Source organism: Ranitomeya imitator, chromosome 7, assembly GCF_032444005.1.
Source record: "Ranitomeya imitator isolate aRanImi1 chromosome 7, aRanImi1.pri, whole genome shotgun sequence".
NCBI classification, from domain to species: domain Eukaryota; kingdom Metazoa; phylum Chordata; class Amphibia; order Anura; family Dendrobatidae; genus Ranitomeya; species Ranitomeya imitator.
This window is the reverse complement of record NC_091288.1, coordinates 186,852,786-186,875,824: the sequence shown is the minus strand read 5'-3', so window position 1 is coordinate 186,875,824 and position 23,039 is coordinate 186,852,786. Positions and strand designations below refer to the sequence as shown.

General features: G+C 41.8%; 1 protein-coding gene across 1 annotated transcript in view; it reads right to left on the bottom strand.

The window, feature by feature from the left end:
- Positions 1-23,039, bottom strand: part of DNAH3 (dynein axonemal heavy chain 3) — a 332,604-nt gene that overhangs the window by 79,277 nt on the left and 230,288 nt on the right. Inside the window, exons 34-39 of the mRNA XM_069734194.1 lie at positions 20,258-20,392; positions 14,021-14,132; positions 11,819-12,060; positions 11,530-11,630; positions 11,343-11,448; positions 2,520-2,649 (exon numbers count right to left, since the gene is read on the bottom strand). Coding sequence (XP_069590295.1) covers positions 2,520-2,649; positions 11,343-11,448; positions 11,530-11,630; positions 11,819-12,060; positions 14,021-14,132; positions 20,258-20,392 — 826 coding nt within the window. The remainder of the gene's footprint in view (positions 1-2,519; positions 2,650-11,342; positions 11,449-11,529; positions 11,631-11,818; positions 12,061-14,020; positions 14,133-20,257; positions 20,393-23,039) is intronic.

Genomic DNA, 23,039 nt, shown 5'->3' with positions numbered 1-23,039 from the left:
GTCATTTTGCTGAGTTTTCAAAGCTGAGCAGAAAGTCAAAGGGCGCCGATTCATCATTACATTTCCAATGATGAATCGTGGTTTGGTCATGATGGAGAGGTTTGAAAACCCCGAAACACGTTGACGTAATAAACCGCACATTTGTGTGTGATCGTACTGTACTTTTGAACCTTGGGCAGCGAGGACTCTGATTCACCGTATTACGTACTCATTTATTGCATTTCCGGCATTTTTTTGGCATGAATAACGGCTAAATTAGTGACTTTTTGATTTACGACACATTCATCAAAAGATTTGGGCCTTTTTTGTCAAGTTGTCTTTTGTGGTGTGGTTCAGTTAGTTTTTTTTATTTTTATGTCAATGTGACTTTTACAGATGGTTTAGGGTAAGTTCACACAGGGCATTTTTGCTGTGTTGCTTTGCTGCTTTTTTATGCTAATTTTCAGCTGCTTTTTACAGTACCAGCAAAGCCTATGAGATTTCAGAAATCTCAAGCACACACATTGGTTTTTTGTTTGATCAGTATTTTGTGCTTTGCAGCGTTTTTTTTACATAGGGTATGTCACTTCTTTCAGTGTTTTTTCAGCGTTTTTCACCCATTGACTTGAATGGGAGGTGAAAAAACGCTGCAAATACGCTAGGTTGACTTTTCTTGCAGTGTATTTGCTGCAGGAAAGTCAAGGAGAGACATCATCACACTCGGCTCTGCTACATCTAGATGACAGGCTGCATGATGCGTTCATGCAGCCTGCCATCCAGCAGCAGACCCCCAATTCACTTGAATGGGGAGTCCGACATTAGTGTTTGCCATGCTGCCATATGCATGACAGCGCCACAAACACCGCTTCTGATCGGCGGGGAAATCATCCCCGCTGGTCAGAGAGCCGTGGCTCCCCGCTGTCAGAAGACAGCAGGAGCGATCAGCTGTGATCGAAGGTGTAAACTTCACCTGAGGTCACTGGTGTCAGCTGACTACTGCTCCCATCATCTGACACCTACAGCTGCTAATTACTGTGAGAGCAGGAGCTGCGGATGGGAGTATTCATCTGCCACTCCTGCGCTATAAATAATAAAAAAAAACTGACATGGGTTCCCCCCTAATTTTGATAACTAGCCAGACAAAACTCACATTTGGGGGCTGCAACCCTCAGCAGTCAGCTTTAGCATGGCTAGATATCAAGAATAGAGGGGTCCTCAGGCTTTTTTTAAAATTATTTAAATAAATAATTTTTAAAAACGGCCAATTTTTGGCAACCAGCCTTGCTAAAGCTCACAGCTGGGGGCTGGTATTCTGAGGCTGATATAGGCCCCCCCCAGCCTAAAAATAGCAGCCCGCAGCTGCCCAGAAAAGGCACATCTATTAGATGCCCCAATTCTGGCGCTTTGCCTGGCTCTTCCCACTTGCCCTGTAGCGGTGGCAAAGCAGGGTAATAAGGGGTTAATGTCACCTTACTATTGTAAAGTGACATTAAGCCGCCTTAGTAATGGAGAGGCGTCAATAAGACACCTATCCATTACTAATCCTATAGTAATTAAATGGTTAAATAAAGACACACACAGTAAGAAAAAAGTCTTTTAATGAAATAAAACACCACAAAGTTTTGACCATATTTTTATTATTCTGCCATTCCAAACGAAGCCATCGATCTTCTGTAATAAAAATAAAATAAAAAAGCAAAAGTTTACTCCCTGATCCATCGTAGTCCAATATACCGAGTGTCCCACGCAGTAACTGGAGAAGATAAAGCTTACAACCGGGAGCGCTGCTAATGTTTCCGCTGCTAATGTGACCGCTCCCGGCTGTGAGCGACTGGGGAATGAATGAGACGGAGCGGGCGCAGGCTCAGTAATGAGCGGTGACGTCACCGAGCCTGCGCTCCCTCACAGCCTGACCGGAGGTAACCTCTGCACCGTGGGAAAATGCCGGGGAAGAGGATACCGCAGGTAATGTATCTATTCTATTCTATCTATCTATCTATCTATCTATCTATCTATCTATCTATCTATCTATCTATCTATTCACTCTATATACAGGAAGTTGTTTCTTTTTTCTCTGTGTGCACTCAACTTTATTGGCATACACAAAGAGAAAAAAAACGCACCAAAAACGCACATAAACCTGCGTTTTGGCACAGCTTATTTCCTGCAAAGATGATCAAATTTTGCTGCGGAAAAAAAAACAGCAAAAACGCCCTGTGTGAACTTACCCTTAGACTGATTCATGAAATGCGACTTTTTTTTTTTTACAAAAAATAAAAGTCGCTAAATTTGGCGCAACTCTACTTAAAAAGATGCTTTTTTTTAATTTAGCCAAACGTGACTTTTTAAACTAAAATTAATAATTAATATTTTGCACTTTGTCTTTTTTTATTATACACACACACACAAATTTGGTAATAAAATTAAGCATAAAGTAATGGCTATTACATATCCCGTATGTGGACTGATAAGACATAAATAATTCACACTGTCAAACTTAACATTAAATTCTGTGCAAGAATGAAAATGAAGAACCGTACCGATCAAGCAGGTGTAAAGCATCATCATGCTGTATGTCAGGTGGATGGGAGAAGTCTGCACCAGAAATTTACATTCCAGACGGATAAAATTCAGGCATGGCTGAACAAGCCAGTTAAACATGTCATTAATCTAAAAGTAAAATAAAGCACAAGACAAAAGCTTGAAATTGGCATCACTAAAAAAAGATTATCGACTAAAATAACCCGGCGATCCTTTACGATACATCATAAAACTGGGAACACTCTCCTTTTGTACCTGTCAGATTCAGGGAGTGATTACAAGTCTGCACAAAAAGAACATCGCATATTATTATTATTATTATTATTATTTATTGTTATAGCGCCATTTATTCCATGGCGCTTTACATGTGAGGAGGGGTATACATAATGAAAACAAGTACAATAATCTTAAACAATACAAGTCATAACTGGTACAGGAGGAATGAGGACCCTGCCCGCGAGGGCTCACAATCTACAAGGCATATAGAATTCTTATTTTATAAAGGGAAATAAATGAAACTCCGAGAATGGCCAACTGCAGAGCCCCGTATTATGTGGAGAAGAGGTGTGTATTCGTAGCCTCTGCTCCAGTCATTGTCTATGGGACTGTTGGAAATGGCATAGTACAGCACTCGGCTTTCTCCGACAGTCCTAAATACAATGAATGGAGTGGTGGCCAAAAATACGCACCTCTTCTCCACATAATAAGGGCTCTGCACCAACATTCTCTGGGTTCCAGAGCCCGGTTTTTGAGATCACAAGGGGTCCCAGCAGTCAGGCAGGGGATACGTTTTTCTTTTATTTAAATAATCTGCTAAATGCCTTTTTGTGACAATTTTTTTAGCATCTACTATATAATTGTCTAAGGGTCACTTCCGTCTGTCCTTCTGTCTGTCTGTCACGGATATTCATTGGTCGCGGCCTCTGTCTGTCATGGAATCCAAGTCGCTGATTGGTCATGGCAAAACGCCCACGACCATTGCCACGACCAATCAGCAACGGCCACAGTCCGGCGGCAATATGGCCGCTCTTTCCTCCCCGCAGTCAGTGCCCGCTCCATACTCCCCTCCAGTCATCCAGTCAGCCCTCACACAGGGTTAATGCCAGCGTTACCGGAGCGCAGTGTAACGCACTCCGGTTACGCAGCTATTAACCCTGTGTGACCAACTTTTTACTATTGATGCTGCGTATGCAGCATCAATAGTAAAAAGATCTAATGTTACAAATAAGAATAATTAAAAAAAAGGTTATTCTGACCCTCCGACGTCGCGTTTTGTCCTCGGCAGTGTAAGCGGCAGGTCCCGGTGTTAAGGATGCTATGCGAGAAGGACCTGCCATGACATCACTATCATGTGACCGCGACGTCATCACAGGTCCTGCGCTCCTACCAACCCTGGGACCGGAAGCTGCCGCATGCACCGCACACAGGCGACAGGACTACAAGGGGCCCTCGGAAGGTGAGTATATGTTGATTTTTTATTTTTTAACCTGTTACATATGTGGCTGGGCAATATACTATGTAGCTGGGCAATATACTACGTGACTGGCCAATATACTACGTGACTGGGCAGTGTACTACGTGTCTGTGCTGTATACTACGTGTCTCTGTGCTGTATACTACGTGGCTCTGTGCTGTATACTATGTGGCTGGGCAATATACTACGTGACTGGGCAATATACTACGTGACTGGGCAATATACTACGTGACTGGGCAATATACTACGTGACTGGGCAATATACTACGTGACTGGGCAATATATTACGTGGCTGGACAATATACTATGTGGCTGGGCAATATACTACGTCACTGGACAATATACTACATGTCTGGGCAATATACTATGTGGCTGGGCAATATACTACGTGATTGGGCAATATATTACGTAGCTGGGCAATATACTACGTGACTGGGCAAAATACTACGTGACTGGGCTGTATAGTACGTGGCTCTGTGCTGTATACTATGTCGCTGTGCAATATACTACGTGGCTGGGCAATATACTACATCACTGGGCAATATACTACATCACTGGGCAATATACTACGTGGCTGGGCAATATACTACGTGGCTGGGCAATATACTAAAAATCTGGACAATATACTATGTGGCTGGGCAATATACTACGTGGCTGGGCAATATACTACGTGGTTGGGCAATAAACTACATGGCTGGGCAATATACTACGTGGTTGGGCAATATACTACATCACTGGGCAATATACTACGTAGCTGGGTAATATACTATGTGGCTGGGCAATATACTACGTGGCTGGGCAATATACTACGTGGCTGGGCAATATACTACGTAGCTGGGCAATATACTACATAGCTGGGCAATATACTACATGGCTGGGCAATATACTACTTGGCTGGGCAATATACTACGTCACTGGGCAAAATACTACATAGCTGGGCAATATACTACGTAGTTGGGCAATATACTACGTGGCTGGGCAATATACTAAAAACCTGGGCAATGTACTACGTAGCTGGGCAATATACTACGTGGCTGGGCAATATACTACGTAGCTGGGCAATATACTACATAGCTGGGCAATATACTACATGGCTGGGCAATATACTACTTGGCTGGGCAATATACTACGTCACTGGGCAAAATACTACATAGCTGGGCAATATACTACGTAGTTGGGCAATATACTACGTGGCTGGGCAATATACTAAAAACCTGGGCAATGTACTACGTAGCTGGGCAATATACTATGCGGCTGGGCAATATACTACGTAGCTGGGCAATATACTACATAGCTGGGCAATATACTACATGGCTGGGCAATATACTACTTGGCTGGGCAATATACTACGTCACTGGGCAAAATACTACATAGCTGGGCAATATACTACGTAGTTGGGCAATATACTACGTGGCTGGGCAATATACTACGTGACTGGGCAATATACTACGTCACTGGGGAATATACTACGTAGCTAGTCAATATACTACGTGGTTGGGCAATAAACTACATGGCTGGGCAATGTACTACGTCACTGGGCAATATACTACGTGACTGGGCAATATACTACGTCACTGGGCAATATACTACGTAGCTGGGCAATATACTACGTGGCTGGGCAATATACTACGTGGTTGGGCAATATACTACGTCACTGGGCAATATACTACGTGGCTGGGCAATATACTACGTCACTGGGCAATATACTACGTCACTGGGCAATATACTACGTAGCTGGGCAATATACTACGTGGCTGGGCAATATACTACGTAGCTGAGCAATATACTACGTGGCTGGGCAATATACTACGTGGCTGGGCAATATACTACGTGGCTGGGCAATATACTACATAGCTGGGCAACATACTACGTGGGCTGTGCAATATACTACGTGGACATGCATATTCTAGAATACCCCAATGCGTTAGAATCGGGCCACCATCTAGTTTATTTCTATAATCTTAAAAATCCCTTTAAAAAATAGACCCTGGATGCAAGTTATTGGTTCCTAAGTCAGCTGTAAGTGGGGTTGTCATCTACTGAAGCTTTAGAGTCCATTATTATTTCAAGGCTCAGGCCTACCAGATGATCCTCCAGTAGTCCAGTGGGCCAGTCCCAACCAGTCAATATGGCTCACTCAGGGTGTCTAGATACAGGATAGGGCTGGGGACTGCCGCCTTGCCCCATGTGGAGGTAAATCTAGCCATTTCATAGAGTACAGTCAATCATGTGTCACATCACATCTGCTTTTCATTCCCATCGTCTCTTAAGACTTTTTGAACATAGAAACATGGAGCAGGGCAGGAAATCACCAAATACTGTAATATACCTACCGTGTGGGATCTAGGCAAGCTAAATAATAGAAAGGTAAAATGTAATCAGTACGCTGACCACAATAGCATATAAACTATACATATGTGTAGATATGCCGTATACAGGGAAATGTAATAATTTCTTCTGACTTGGTTTTGGTATAGAGAACGGAGCCGCTGTCAGACGACTCTACATGTGTCCGCCTTCATTTACTGCACTGTTCTGTCATGATCATAAATTATGGATAAAACACATGGCGGATGCAGGATCTCAGATGTTCATTGTTCCTTGATGTGCAGATACAGTTAAAACCAGAAGTTACCGTACACTATATAAAAAGACACATCTGCATGTTTTTCTCAATATCTGACATGAAATAAGAATGAACCTTTCCCGTTTTAGGTCAATTAGGATTTTCTATAATTACTAATATTTGCCAAACACCAGAATAATGAGAGAGAGAGAGAATATTTTAGTTTCAACAATTTTTATTTCAGAAAATATCATGAAACATAAATAACATAGATCATAAAGTTCAAGGATCCCCTCGCAGGGGGAAATATATGATGGATTAAGGAAAAAGAGGTACAATGTCCTTGACGGTATAGTCATAGTTGTGTAAATCCAATGTATAACTATTTTAACGCAAATATTTCTGGGTTTATGAAAAGGGGAAGGGAAAAAGGGGGGATAAAGAACATTGTTAGCGATGAGAGTTAAGTTGACGTGAGTTACTAAATTATATAAATCAAAAGTTAAAGTTATCAATAAGTATTGGTGTAGTTGTGTGTTATATAGCTAGAGACATTATTCTAGAATGGTCGTTATCATTCTGTGCTTGGTTCCAAGGATCCCATATGCTTCGAAAGGTATCGATAGAGTCGGACTTTTTTCAAAAGCATTATTAAGTTAATTTGTCTCTTCACTTGGGTTATCGTCAGCGTATTAGTTTTCCATTGTCCGCCTATATGGTTTCTGGTTGCCATAGTAATAAAGTCAATAAGACGACAAACTTTATTGTTAGCCTTAATTGGTCTGTCTCCCAAAAGTAATACTGTCGATGTTAGGAGCAATTCCTTTTTTAGAATTGTATTAATTATTTTTATTACATCTTTCCAGAGAGATTTCACTATTGGGCATGTCCACCAGAGGTGAAGTGTATCTTCCACATCGATAATCGATACATCCTCTAAAACATTTGTTAGGGATTGTATGATAAATATTGTGCTAAAAGCTGGGACCATAATGAATTCTACGGAATAATTTAAGGGATGTCTCGGTAAGCGAGATTTGACTACTTCCCTTTAGGATATTTTCATAACATTTATACCATCTTTGAGGTGTAAGAGAGATTCGTAGGTCTTCCTCCCATTGTTCCATGGCCTCTAATTTCGAATCATGTCTTGGTTGATTAAATATAGAATATAGCTGTGATATGAGGCCATTTCCCAATGGATCATATAGACATTTTCATTCAAAATTTGTAGGTTTTGGATTTGGTGCATTGGTGGTTAAAGTATGCAAAAGTGAAAAATTAGTTGTAGTCTGAAATTTTCAGATGTTGGTACTTGATATTTTGTGATGAACTCTTGTTTCGACACCAATTTAAAGTGGGAAGTTAAGCGCTGTAACCTAGTTAGCTTGTTTTGTTTCCCCCAAGTGTGATTCTTGGAAGCTACACCCGGAGGGAACAAGGGGTTTTCAAACAGAAAGAGAGAATGTTTTAATTCCTTTTTTATTATATACTGCAAAATCAAAAGTTTACATACATTTCATTAGTATTTGGTACCATTTCCCTTAAACTGAATGACTTGGGTCATATGTTTGGGATCCACAAGCCTATCACAATAGTTGGTCGGAATTTGGACAGATTCCTCCTGACAAAACTGGTGTCACTGATCCTGGTTTGTAGGTCGCCTTACTCGCACCGGCCTTTTCAGCTTTGCCCATAAATTTTCAATAGGATTGAGATCAGGGCTTTGTGATGGACGCTCCAAAACATTGACTTTGTTTTACTTAAGCCACTTTATTACCATTTTGTCAGTATGCTTTGGGTCATTGTCCATCTTCAAGACCCATTTCCGCCAAAGCTTTATCTTCCTGGCTGATGTCTTGAGATGTTGCTTCAGTATTGCCACATAATCTTCTTTTCTCATGATGCCATCTATTTTGTGAGCGCACCAGTCCCTCCTGCAGCAAAACAACCCCACAACATGATGCTGCCATCCCCATGTTTCACAGTTGGGATGGTGTTCTAGGCTTCCAAGCTGCTCCTTTTTCCTCCAAATGTAACGATGGTCATTATGCTCAAAAAGTTCAATCTTAGTTTCATCAGACCTCAGGACATGTCTCCAAAAATTAAGGTATTTTTTCCTGTGTGCATTTTCAAACATTAATCTGGCTTTTTTTTATGTTTCTTGTGGAGCAAAATGGCTTATTTCTGGCAGATTGGCCTTCAGCCCATGTTGATACAGTATTCGTTTGACTGTGGATATTGACACAATCTTACCCAGCTTCCGTCATCATCTTCACAAGGTCTTTTGCTTTTGTCCTTGAGTTGATATGCACATGTCGGACCAAAGCAGGTTCATCTCTGGGACACAGAACCTGTCTCCTTCCTGAGCGGTATCATGACTGAACATTCCAATCTTGTTTGTACTTGCGTATAATTGATTGTACAGATGAACAAGGCACCTTCAGTTATCTTGAAATTGTACCAAAGGATGAGCCAGACTTGTGCAAGTCCACAATGTTCTTCCTGATATCTTGACTGATTTCTTTAGACTATTCCTATGATGCTACACAAAAAAGCAGTGTGTTTCAGGTGTGCATTAAAATACATCCACAGGTGTGTCCCTAATTAACTCAGATGTTGTCAAAACACATGACATCATATGGGCAGTCCAGGATTGTTTAAAGGCATAGTAATCTTAGAGTATGTAAACTTTTGACTTTGCAGTAAGTATAAAAATGCCTTAAAGGGAACCTGTCACCCCGTTTTTTGAGATTGAGCTATAAATACTGTTAAATAGGGCCTGCGCTGTGTGTTACTATAGTGTATGTAGTGTACCCCGATTCCCCACCTATGCTGAGATATAACTTACCAAAGTCGCCGTTTTCGCCTGTCAATCAGGCTGGTCAGGTCGGGAGGGCGTGGTGACATCGCTGGTTCTTCCTCAGCTTTACGTTGGTGGCGTAGTGGCGTAGTGGTGAACAAGCAGCGCGCGATCTGCGCTGTAATCCCTTGCATCGGTGGGGGCGGCCATCTTCCTGGGGCCGCGCGTGCGCAGATCGAGTGCTCTGCTGCACGGGGCTTCAGGAAAATGGCCGCGGGATGCCGCGCGTGCGCATTAGAGATCGCGGCGGCCATTTTCCCAAAGCCGAGTTTGCATCTCGGCTTTGGGAAAATGGCCGCCGCGATCTCTAATGCGCACGCGCGGCATCCCGCGGCCATTTTCCTGAAGCCCCGTGCAGCAGAGCACTCAATCTGCGCACGCGCGGCCCCAGGAAGATGGCCGCCCCCACCGATGCAAGGGATTACAGCGCAGATCGCGCGCTGCTTGTTCACCACTACGCCACTACGCCACCAACGTAAAGCTGAGGAAGAACCAGCGATGTCACCACGCCCTCCCGACCTGACCAGTCTGATTGACAGGCGAAAACGGCGACTTTGGTAAGTTATATCTCAGCATAGGTGGGGAATCGGGGTACACTACATACACTATAGGAACACACAGCGCAGGCCCTATTTAACAGTATTTATAGCTCAATCTCAAAAAACGGGGTGACAGGTTCCCTTTAAAACATTCTCTCTCTCTCATTATTCTGGCATTTGGCAAATATTAATAATTATGGTAATCCTAATTGACCTAAAATGGGAACAGTTTATTCTGATTTCATGTCAGTTAATGCGAAAAACTTGCAGATGTGTCTTTTTATATAGTGTATGGAAACTTCTGGTTTCAACTGTAGATCAGAACTGACTGCCATGATATCACTAGTGACAGGGAACGAGGCAGATCACTAAAATGACATTTCCTGCGACAGACACAGATATAAATGCAAACTTAAAAGTACAGAGTTTCCTTGTTATGGTGGAAAAAAGGTAAATTCTACATCTACAACTTGTGAGACAAAGCTAATGAAAACCATAGAGAAGGTAGGTGTAAGTGATCGACCCACATGTGAATACAGGGGACTGTGACAGCTCCAGCTGAGCGGAGCATAGTGAATATAGGGGACTGCGACAACTGCAGCTGAATATAGGGGACTGTGACAACTGCATAGTAAATATAGGGGACTGTGACATCTGCAGCTGAATAGTGCATAGTGAATACAGGGGACTGTGACAACTGCAGCTGAATAGTGCATAGTGAATACAGGGGACTGTGACAACTGCAGCTGAATAGTGCATAGTGAATACAGGGGACTGTGACAACTGCATAGTGAATATAGGGGACTGTGACAACTGCATAGTGAATATAGGGGACTGTGACAACTGCATAGTGAATATAGGGGACTGTGACAACTGCATAGTGAATATAGGGGACTGTGACAACTGCATAGTGAATATAGGGGACTGTGACAACTGCATAGTGAATATAGGGGACTGTGACAGCTCCAGCTGAGCGGAGCATAGTGAATATAGGGGACTGCGACAACTGCATAGTGAATATAGGGGACTGTGACAGCTCCAGCTGAATAGTGCATAGTGAATACAGGGGACTATGTAAGAGCAGAGAGAACCTGCGCTCATATCTGTGGATGCTCTATCTCCATGTACAGAGAGCAATAGAGCATTAACTATGATGAAAGCAGGGAAGAGCAAAATTTGCTGTACAGGGGAGTAAAGAACCAACGGAGGATGGATCTGGTAGGAGCAAGGGATTAACATTTCCTGGCCTTTTACTATTTGTGGGAGGAGAAAGAAAACAAAATACTCATATGATAAATCGGTAACTGGATACTTGACAACCAGAAATACAGAATTCGATCGTCGTGTTCTTATTTCATCTTGAGTCATTCATGCTCTTACCAGTTCCTTGTGCTCGCTCATCAGATGCTCCGGCAGAGCGCTCATGTAGGAATCTTTCAGAGGATTCCATCCAAGCTGGTGGGGCTCCATATAGATCATCCCACACCTGAGTGAGAAAAACACAACACGCTGAGCAGATAAGTCAGCGACTGCGCCGACCTGACCATTGGAAGTGGAATCCAATTACCTGCTAACGGTTGCCGGAGAAGCTTGCTCCAAGTCAGCGGGCTCAAAAATTAAGCTCATCTTTGAATTCATCTGAATGATTTCACCGCTCATCAAGCACAGCTAAAGGGGAGGAAAGGGGGCATGGTGTCAATTATCACATATCGACCTCGAAAACTCTACTTTTAGTTCCCCACCTCGCTCTTCCGAATGTCCCTCAATAATTAGAAGTCACACGTCAATAATAAAGACAGAGGGCTAATCTAATGATGTCGCCCCAAAAACAAAATTTAGAATAAAGATCTCGTTACCTTCTTATTGTCGTCCAGGACCGTGTTCATATTCTCTATCCAAACAGCGTCTACCGGGCCGTCAAATACGATCCACTTCCTATCATCCGTAATAGAAGATGCCTGCTCTCTGAAGGTGGTCGCCAATACTCCGTCCGTCCACTCGTGACTCACGGGGTCAAAGCATCCGTACAGCTGACCCATGGTGATGGCTTTTGGATTGATCACCCTGAAGTCCACAGCAAACTCATCCATTGATTTAGCTGGTAAACAGCAAAAAAGAATGACACCCAGATGATTTAAAGGGTTGTTCCATACAATGAAATTTACAACCTATTCATCTAAACAAGAGCAGATCTGCAGTTCCTGGCAGTGGCCACCAAGTAGTCGATGGCGCTGTGCTGTTCAGCTCTGAAACCACTTACATCCACCTGCTGTTGGCATTGAGCGGGGGGGGTGGGGGGGAAGGTGCGGCGTTGGCCCTCTAACAATCTGATATAGATGACCTATCCTGTCAATATTAAAGTTGTCGATCAACCCTTTAACAGGTGATAGAGGCGAGTCAAAAGTTTTCATTGGTGGGGATCCAAGTGCTGAGACTCTTCTTGCTGAAAAAACTGGCAGAATGCACTCTGTTTTTTCTTCAGATATGTGTTCACATACTGAATATGAGGCTAAATAGTGTTTATTCCTTCAGTATAGTATAAAAAAAGCCAGAGGTAAACTGATGCCAGAACTAACCCTATTATTTAAGATTGGATCAATTCTGGAATCCAAACCCTTAAAGGAATCCGTCAGGAGGTTTTTGCTATGTAATTTGGGGACAACATGAGATAGGGGCAGAGGCACAGATTTCAGGGATATATCACTTATTAGGCTGTGTGCTGTTTCAATACAATGAATGTGTTATCACCAGGAGATTATCACTGCCAGAACCACATTCTCAAAAAAATTGCACGCTTTGACAACCGTTTTGTACAAGCTTTTCATCCATTTGACAGCATTAGCCCAGTTTTTTGATCTTTATACATTGTATTGTATGTTTTTCTTATCCCTTTTGAATTAAAAAAATGCTCTTCTCTCGTCTCAGCCCATCGATTCTTCAATTAGAACCAATTTATGGTAAACAAAAGAGCATGAAATTTTGATCCAATTCTTTCTTGTTTAATTTGACTTCAATCGGCAATTTTGCTTGAGAAATCAGAATCCAATTGCCTTCTGTGACTTATTCTAAGGCCGGGGTCACACTCAGCATAGGGAAATACGGTCCGTTTTTTACAGGCGCAATACGCAGAAATGTTCCCAAAACAGTGATCCGTTTGTCATCGGTAGGCAGGGTGTGGCTGCGTATTTTATGCATGTCATCCTCCGTATGTAATCCGTATGGCATCCATACTGCGTTTTTTTTCTCGCAACCTTCCAAAATGGACATAGAATGGATCCATGGGCTCAAATATTCGTGAAAACATATATACAGTCTAAATATATAGGTCAGTGAGACACACACATATATATATATATATATATATATATATATATATTTCATACAGAGCTAGATAGCAGAAAAGCCGGTAATTCAATTGCTGGTTTTTGCTATCTTGTTATCAAACCCGACAGGATATGAGACATGGTTACATACAGTAAACCATTTCATATTCCTTTTTTTGTCTATTCTGGCACTTGGCCACTCTCTTCCCACTCCCCTGTAGCGGTGGGAAATGGGGTAATAAGGGGTTAATGTCACCTTGCTATTGTAAGGTGACATTAAGCCTGGTTAATAATGGAGAGATGTTTATAAGACACCTATCCATTAATCCAATAATATTAAAGGGTTAATAATACACACATTAAGAATAAAGTATTTTAACCCCTTTCTGACCTCGGACGGGATAGTACGTCCGAGGTCAGAACCCCCGCTTTGATGCGGGCTCCGGCAGTGAACCTGCATCAAAGCTGGGACATGTCAGCTGTTTTGAACAGCTGACATGTGTCGGCAATAACGGCGGGTGAAATCGCGATTCACCCGCCGCTATTAACTACGGTAGTTAAATGCCGGTGTCAAACGTAGACAGCGGCATTTTACCGGCGCTTCCAGCCATCGGGCCAGAAATGAGCGCATCACCGACCCCCGTCACATGATCGGGGGTCAGCGATGCTTCTGCATAGTAACCATAGAGGTCCTTGAGACCTTGTGTTTCTTAAATTATTTTATGTCAGCTTTACCTGTGTGTAAATCAGCAAGTGCCCCTGCCAGGACTTTATATGCACAAGTCTTCCCCCCCATGGGATCTCCGACAATCATGAAGCCGTGCCGCACGAGCATCATTTCATAGATCTGTATTTTGGAAACAAGACAAATTTATGGAAATTACTTTAAACTATCGGGCAAGAAAACACATCTGCAGTTCATATAAAATCTTTCATTTCATTTTCCTGGGAAACATCTTGCAATTTCCTGCTGAGATCATAAGACTGCACATCCTCGTTAAGACAGGAAGGCTGTGAGACCGGCGGCTGAGATACGAGTAAATGGCTACAGTCGGGATCCGATCTGCGATATGCACCGGCATCATTTATTTTCTATCAGACACTATGCCTGATGAATGAGAACTTTCTGATCTTTTGCTGAATTGCTGATGGAAACTATGAGGAGTCCATTAGGTTGATACACAGAAAGGATCATAAGTTCCATTTAACTATATAATGACAAAATAAAAGAAAAAATTGTAGTTAAAATTCCAGCCTCTGTAAACATAGCAGTAAAACCTCACATATGGTAAGTAAAAATGGAGATGCAGAGTTGCTAGCTGTGAATTCTTCAGAAGAAAATAGTACTTCTCTGCTCAATTTCCATAACATATGCCAAAATATAGGCCACCTTAAAGGGAATCTGTCAGCAGGTTTGTGCTTTGTAATCTGAGGGCAGCATGAGGTTGGCACAGAGACCCTAATTCCAGCGATGTATCACTTAATAGGATGTGTGCTGTTGTTTCAATACAATGAGTGTTTTACCAGCAGGAGATGATCACCTCCTGGACTGGTGCCTGCGTGAGCCCTGGTCTGACCACGCCCCCAGAACTGATTAGCAGCTTACTGTCAATAGACAATGTACACAGAAAGCTGTGGTGGGGTTGGGTCAGATTTCTGAGCTCTGCTACATGCTACATCTAAAAAACTCTGATTGTATCACAACTGCTCCACCCAGTAAACTAAATGATACATTGCTGGATTCAGGGTCTCATTCCCTACATTATGCTGGTGTCAGATGGGGCAGGAAAAAAAACAGGTGACAGGTTCCCTTTAAAGTGACCTTGTCGTGTTAAAAATGGTCTCTGATCTGCAGGAAGGATGTTATAGATCAAAGCTGATCACATTGATAGACATTTTCATGGAAAAGTTTGAGCCTGCATTTTATTCATTGGTGATTGTATGCAGGAGTCTCAGTGACTGACAGTCTTCAGTGTATGACAGCGCATGCAGAGATATCTGTCAATCATTACTAGGACCGCCCACTGGACTCCTATACATACAAACACCAGGGATTTGGTGAAAAAATACAAGTTATAATGAATCTTTTCCGACAAACCCATCAGTTTCTCCTTCGCTTTACCGCACTGTCCACAAATTATTTTGCAGGTACACTGTGACATGTTCCCTTTTTGAAGGGGTTGTGTGAACTTTTGGAAAACTTTTTTCAAACAGTTGATCTATGATGGAAAAAGAACTTTCTTTATCCACATAATTAGTTGTGTAAGATTTCTTTCCAGCCACACTAGTCAACATTACATCCATAGACAAAAACAAACAAACACTAAGAGGGTTCTATCTATATATAAATACTAATAATGTATCACCATGTACCCATGTAAATGGCAGCTCACCAAATAATGCAAAACAAGGAGAAAGCGGAGCCAATAAAAAATTACCAAAGCTTATTATTACAAATAAATAATCAACAGTTCAAATAAATACAATAAATAAATGCAAAAAATGTAATAGATGGGTTGTAACTGAAAAAAGTGATTAAATGCCTAGGTGTAAAAAAAAGGGCAGAAGAGAAGGTCAGGATTTGTAATAAAGTGCAAACAGAAGGAAAAAGGGATATGTAATCCAATTCAAGGGACTTAGTAAAAACTTAGTGAAAAAGAGTGTCAAATGCTTATAGGTACCAGTATTCCACGTAATCATTAGGTATATAAGTAGCCAAGACTAAATGCAGTCAACATAATGGACTCTGAATCCCTCTGTTACACCCCGCACCTAACAAGAGTAATGTTAATAACATAGGGAATAATTACCCATATTGATGATCCGTCCTGCCTTGACCTCGGCCATGTACCCCGACGTGCGTTTCACGTTTAAATGTTGCTTCCTCAGGGGCCATGGTGAGGAAGCGATATTTAAACATGAAACGCGCGTCGGGGTACGTGCGCCAAGGCTGTTTCTGGTAGCCATTTTCGAGCTGCCAGGTGATGACGAACAGTGCTCACGTGTCACATGGCAGACAATGATAACAAGTTCCTGTTAAAGTATTAAGAAAGAAGGATATGTCTGCATCACTCTTGGCTGATCACTAAGGGAACAGTCTTACACTTCAAAGGTACTGTACATGATGATCTAACACCACTATAAAAGTTTAATTTTTCATGAAATGCCCTGATGGAAGAAGGAAAAGAACAGCGACTTTGGTTTTTCCACTGGGACCACCTTTTTTGGATGATCCATTGGGGTCCCAGAATTGTATTCCCACAGATCTAGCATTCATCTCTTTTACAGTGGAGAGGTGTAGGTAGAATATCCCTTTACAAAATGAAATAATAAGTAAATGTAGAGTAACGCTGGATTCTATAAACACCTGACAACAAATTCCAACCCATAAATAAAATGTGAGCGAAGTAATAAAAGATGAGACATGAATTACTTCTTCTAGTGTGTAAGGAAGTTGGTAAAACAACATTTCATGGATCAACATTGAATTAATGATAACCCCAGTTGTGCAGATTTATGATCTCTAACCCTCAGTGTTTATAGGCGCAGTAATTCCGATGTTCTAGATTTCCATAAAATCACCCAAGAGGACAAGGAAAATGATGGCTCTGCGGATGCTATGAATCACCTCATTAACCGCTGTGTTTACACATTATTCAGCTACTTTATTACTTCGGAGTCTTTGGCTTCTGTCATTTACGAACAATTGAAGTTGTCATTTTGCGGTGAGGAGTAATGCCCGTATCGGCTGCTGCACCTGTACATTCATTACATCCATAGTTATAGGCAAGAGCAGGAAGAAAAATGTTGGCCCACGGGAAGAAGCGGAAGAATGTGGCGTATAATAAGGTAGCGGCAGCTGTAATGAAGGATATTACTTTGTATTTGCCCGCAGAAATGCAATATGATGAGTGCTCATATATAGACGGTTGGTCCGCAGCACACATTCACAGTAGAAGACGCAACTGGATGCAACATTCACCAAGGCCAAGAATCCACGTGGGAAACTCACAGGAAAAACTAAAAAAGTTGTGACAGCTTCCAAGGGTTCTTCAAAAAAAGTAACAATTGATTCCACTTCTTTTTTTTTTTAAGTTTTACTTTTACTATATATCGGTACTAGGGTTTACCCTACTTTGCTATATATGTACTAGGGTTTAGATGTGGTATCATATCATTTTTACCATTGGTCACATGACTAGGTCAGTGCCCCTGTCCATCGGTTGTCGATGTTTGGCATGTCATAGTATCATGTGACCACATAGTATCATGTGATCAAAATGCACTGCCCCTCTTTTCTTCTCCTTTTCCGCCCTCTCTCATCCTGTGCATGCGATGTGCAGTCAAGATTCATAGAGAGCATTTATAGTGCAGTGTGATTGGTTGTTAGTGGTAATGTCCAACACGTTCCCAACCCAATGGTCACCAGGTATAATATTATATCATGTGACCAAAATGCAATACCCTTATTCTGTTTTCCTCTTCCCTGCCCCACCTGTCCTGAGCATGACTTATGCAAGTCAAGATACATACAAAACACTTGTCCCCTCAGTGTATGTGCTAATATTGGGACGGTGCTAATACTAGTAGACATGGTATTTCTTATGATACAGTAGGAAGTGGAGCTCACTCGGGAAAATAGGTAACAAACTAAAAACTGCAATGGTCCCTGCCGGTTACTGTACGGACTAGAAATCCAGACCCGCATTTCCAATGGTTCCTGTGTGAGCAGAGATCGCCCAAACTACAGACTAAAAGATCAACTCAGACCTATGCTGCCTGAAAAGCATTTCACGTCCCTCTGAAAATAACAAGAGGGCAGAACAGAGTATGAATTACCTACAAAAGGAAAAGTGTGCTGAAAAAAGGAAAAGATCCCAGAGTGAGTAAAGTAAACCACAATATACAAAATAAAGTCTGAAGTACATACTGTTAGAATATATGCTGCCTACATCCTAAAACAAACAGAAGGTAGGTGCAGAGTAAAAAACAGAAATAGCAAAGAGATAACCCTTGCTGTAATTTCACTGAATGGCTTTAAGCTACAGTAGAATGGCTGTAGAAGAAACTATCACCAGCAGAAAATGCTATCAAGGGGGGGGGGGGGGGGGAATATAAAACAGGACCTGAAAGGTGACAGGGCACACAAATGAAAACAACTGTTATGCTAAACAGACTGCAGCCAGAATAACAGAACCTAAACAGCCAGACAAAAGGTCTCTCAGCTGTGGCTCGGTGGAGAAGCCGACCACAAAACAGAGGCTCAAGTGTTTGAACCCAGGAGCATAACAGAAGTGAGAACAGTGATCAATATCTGATTACGAGGAGGTAATGTTCCTAGAATAATCACTAGAACAATATGAGTGAAGTGGGGAAAACTTTAAATGTACAGACGGAAGAGCATGCACAAAACCTTTCCAACCAAAGAAAATGGGACTAATGGACCGAGAGGGACGGACAAGTGCAGCACTCAGCTATTTCTTTCAGATCGACAGTCACTAAATGAAGGAAAACGAAAAATATGAGCCAGAGCATAGGTTGGTATATGTGCAACATACAGAAGCATGTTCACACTGTGGCCATTAAACAGAAAAACCTAACATAGACACAAAATGAGCATATATCCCGTAGTAAGTAAATAGTAATAGTATATAAAAATAACATTGTAAATAATAGAACTTGGCACTCAAAAATTGCAGTGAATGAAAACAAGTTGTAATTGACAATCTTTATAGTTAACTTTTCGGTCCTACATATGGTCCTTCTTCAGGACTGATTGCCAGTTGAGTTGTGGTTGATAGTCCGCGTGTAATAGTGCTGGGGAATCACGAGATGAGTCAGCACTTCCTACACAGTGACGAATGTCACAATTCCCCAGCGCTACTACATGCGGACTATCAAACATAACTCAAGTAGTAATCAAGTCTGATGAAGGACCATATGTAGGTCCGAAGCGCATGTCGCAATTCCCCAGCGCTGCTACACGCGGACTGTCAACCACAACTCAAGTGGTAATCAGTTCTGATGAAAGACCATAAAGATTGCCAATGAAAACTTGTTTTCATTCACTACGATTCTAGTGCCAAGTTCTTCTATTTACTTTGACTATGGGTTGGAACCCAACTTGGACACCTCATCTCACAACCAAGAGTGCTGTATACCTTTCTTTCATAAAAATAACATTAGGGACTTCGTAAACACTGTTTTTGATCAAAAAAGTGTAAAAGCCATCCTACTGCAACAAGGTGTGCCCCAATCGTGACGGTCCTATTGTCTAATATTAAAACCTCATCTAGTGTCACACAACCTCAATGTAGATGGGGCAGGTCAGGACCAGGGGCTGGCTGGTCACACACCCAGCCATGAGAAGCAATATAAATGAAATGTCTACAAAGTATAAGAAACTACAGCAGAACCAAAGAAATGAGCCGGAGCATACGTTCGTAGACATGCCACATATAGGAGTACGTTCACACTGGCCATTTAACAGGCAAAACCTAAGCTAGAAACAAAATGAGCAAATACCCAGCAGTGAGTAAGTAAGGGGCATCACTTACATTCCTACTCAATAAAGAGCTTAATAGTGAAGAGGTGGCAAGAACCCTTGATCTAGTGATCAGCGGGGGTCCTAGAGATTAGACATTTATCCCTTATTATATGCAATACATGTCCACTGTAAGAATACCCCTTTAACAGGTATCAGTGTATATTGGTAAAGGGGCTCTGTTTTATATCAGTTACATTCTGAAGGAGGACAGACACATATATATATATATATATATATATATATATATATACTGTATTTGCTCATATATCCAGGTTTGGACACTCTGAGTAAGAATGTATAGTGTATCGTGTGGATGTATGCGGAAAGAGACACGGGTCAGTTTCTACTAATTTATATGAAACATTATAAAAAAGCAAGGTTAAACCATTTCACAAGGCAAAGTCGGCCTAATTATATAACATTACCTGAATTATCTTCCCTATAAACCATGGAACAGGCTGCAGATTCACTTTGGCAATATTTTCTTTCAGGGCTTGAATAAAAAGGTCATAATCTGGCTTTGGTAGAACCACTCCAGGAAAAAGATCTGAGATGATGCCCTGTAAAGAGAACACAAGGACGTAAAGACCTCTGGACATCTACTAGTAGTTTCAGGATCAGATTGAAAGTAGCAGATTGCATTAGGTATGGAAGCTGAGGTTCTTTAGCTCACTATGTACATAGGCCCCTTTATTTGGGAGGACCACAACTTTGGAAGAACATTTTTTAACTTTAATATTTTTGGTCTTCTAACTGTATAATGTCTCCATGATTTCCTCAGTCCCCCTATCTGTTAGTGTTCCCCTGCTTTTCAGCTTTGAAATTGGAACTTCAGGAGTATTTCCATGGTGTCACATACTTACCCGCCTGTGCTCCCGTGCTTTCTGCCTCCACTGTCATGCGCTGCTGCTCTGATAGCGCTAGAGGGGTAGCTAGGTGCTGCACTCACCATCCTGCTCATCATGAATATTTGGGTAAAGTTTCCTTAACTGCTCGCTTCCTAATACACTTTCCTCTTCTTGCTTTCAAATAAATATTAATCTTCTGCTTGCTTTCTAATAAACTTTCCTCTTCTCTTTGCTTCCTCATAGACTTTCCCTTCTTCTGCATGCTTCCTAATAAACGGTCCTATTTTACTCTCTTCCTAATAAACTTTCCTCTTCTCCTTGCTTCCTAATAGACTTCCCTCTTCTGCATACTTTCTAATAAACTTTACTCTTCTGTTTGTTTCCCAATAAACTTCCCTCTTCTGCTCGCTGTCTAATAAACTTTCCTGTTCTGTTCCCTTCCTAGTAAACTTTCCTTTTCTGAGCAACAAAGGGAAAAAGTGAGCAGCACAGCCTAACTGTCCAGAGATTAACAGCGGTGTGTAGTGTTGAGCGATACCGTCCGATACTTGAAAGTATCGGTATCGGATAGTATCGGCCGATACCCGAAAAATATCGGATATCGAAGATACCGATATCCGATACCAATACAAGTCAATGGGACATCAAGTATCGGAAGGTATTCTCATGGTTCCCAGGGTCTGAAGGAGAGGAAACTCTCCTTCATGCCCTGGGATCCATAGAAATGTGTAAAATAAAGAATTAAAATAAAAAATATTGATATGCTCACCTCTCCGGCGGCCCCTGGACATCACGCTGCTAACCGGGAGGCTTCTTTGTTTAAAATGCGCGCCTTTAGGACCTGCGAATGACGTCCCGGCTTCTGATTGGTCGCGTGCCGGTCACATGGGCGGCACGCGACCAATCAGAAGCCGGGACGTCATTCGCAGGTCCTAAAGGCGCGCATTTTAAACAAAGAAGCCTCCCGGTTAGCAGCGTGATGTCCAGGGGCCGCCGGAGAGGTGAGCATATCAATATTTTTTATTTTAATTCTTTATTTTACACATTTCTATTGATCCGATACCGATAACCGATATCACAAAAATATCGGATCTCGGTATCGGAATTCCGATACCGCAACTATCGGCCGATACCCGATACTTGCGGTATCGGAATGCTCAACACTAGCGGTGTGTGATTAACACAACAACAGGTTGTCCGATGATAAGAGGAGGTGCTCGCGTGGAATGAACTGTGAATCATACGAACATGGAAGAAGAAATGCGGCAGCACTCACCACTCTTGCAGTTTAAGTGTCCTTTATTGCAACACACGGGAACACATCTTTACGGCTCGGAGGAGTGAAACAGACAAGGAGTGCGGCAGACGGGACGACGGCCGTTTTGCGCTGAACAAGAGCGCTTCTACGGGACCATTCCTAATAAAAATTATTCTTCTGCTCACTTCCTAATAAACGCTCCTCTTCTGATTGCTTAATAAATGTTCCTCTTCTCCATGCTTTCTAATAATCTTTCTTATTCTGCTCGCTTCCTAATAAACTTTTCTATTCTGGCTCACTTCCTAATAGACTTTCCTCTTCTCCTCGATTCCTAATGAACTTTCCTCTTCCAGCTGGCTTCCTAATAAACTTTCCTCTTCTGTTCCCTTCCTGGTAAACTTCCTTTGTTGCTCACTTTTTTAATAAACTTTTCTCTACTGTTTGCTTTCTAATAAAATTTCCTCTTATGTTCCCTTCTTAGTAAACTTTCCTTTTCTGCTCACTTTCTAATAAACTTTCCTCTTCTGTTCGTTTCCTAATAAACTTTCCTCTTCTTTTCCCTTCCCAGTAAACTTTCCTTTTCTGCTCACTTTCTAATAAACTTTTTCCTCTTCTTGCTAGCTTCCTTAATAAACTTTCCTCTTCTCCTCGCTTCCTAGTAGACTTTCCTCCTCTCCAAGCTGTCTAATAAACTAATGTGTAATATTAAAACTGGCTGCAGCGAGAGAAGAAGCACATGGAAAGGACAACGGCCATTTTCAGCGTAACTGCGCTCTATTTCAATTTAGATGGAAACACACAGGTTGTTGGTGCCAGCACCTCTCTCCATTTAACTCTAATAAACTTTCCTCTTCTCCTCGCTTCCTAATGAACTTTTCTCTTATGGTCACTGTCTAATAAACTTTCCTCTTCTATCATGCCACTACCACTGACCCACATATAGGACTATGAATCCTGGCAGCATGCAACTAGCGACATAATGTAAATAATATGATAGTAGACGTTAATGTAAGTGTCAAATAGTCATGTGTCATATGCCTTATTGCTAGTAAACTCACTGCAGCCTCAGATAATGACATATATACTGACCTACAGGTCATG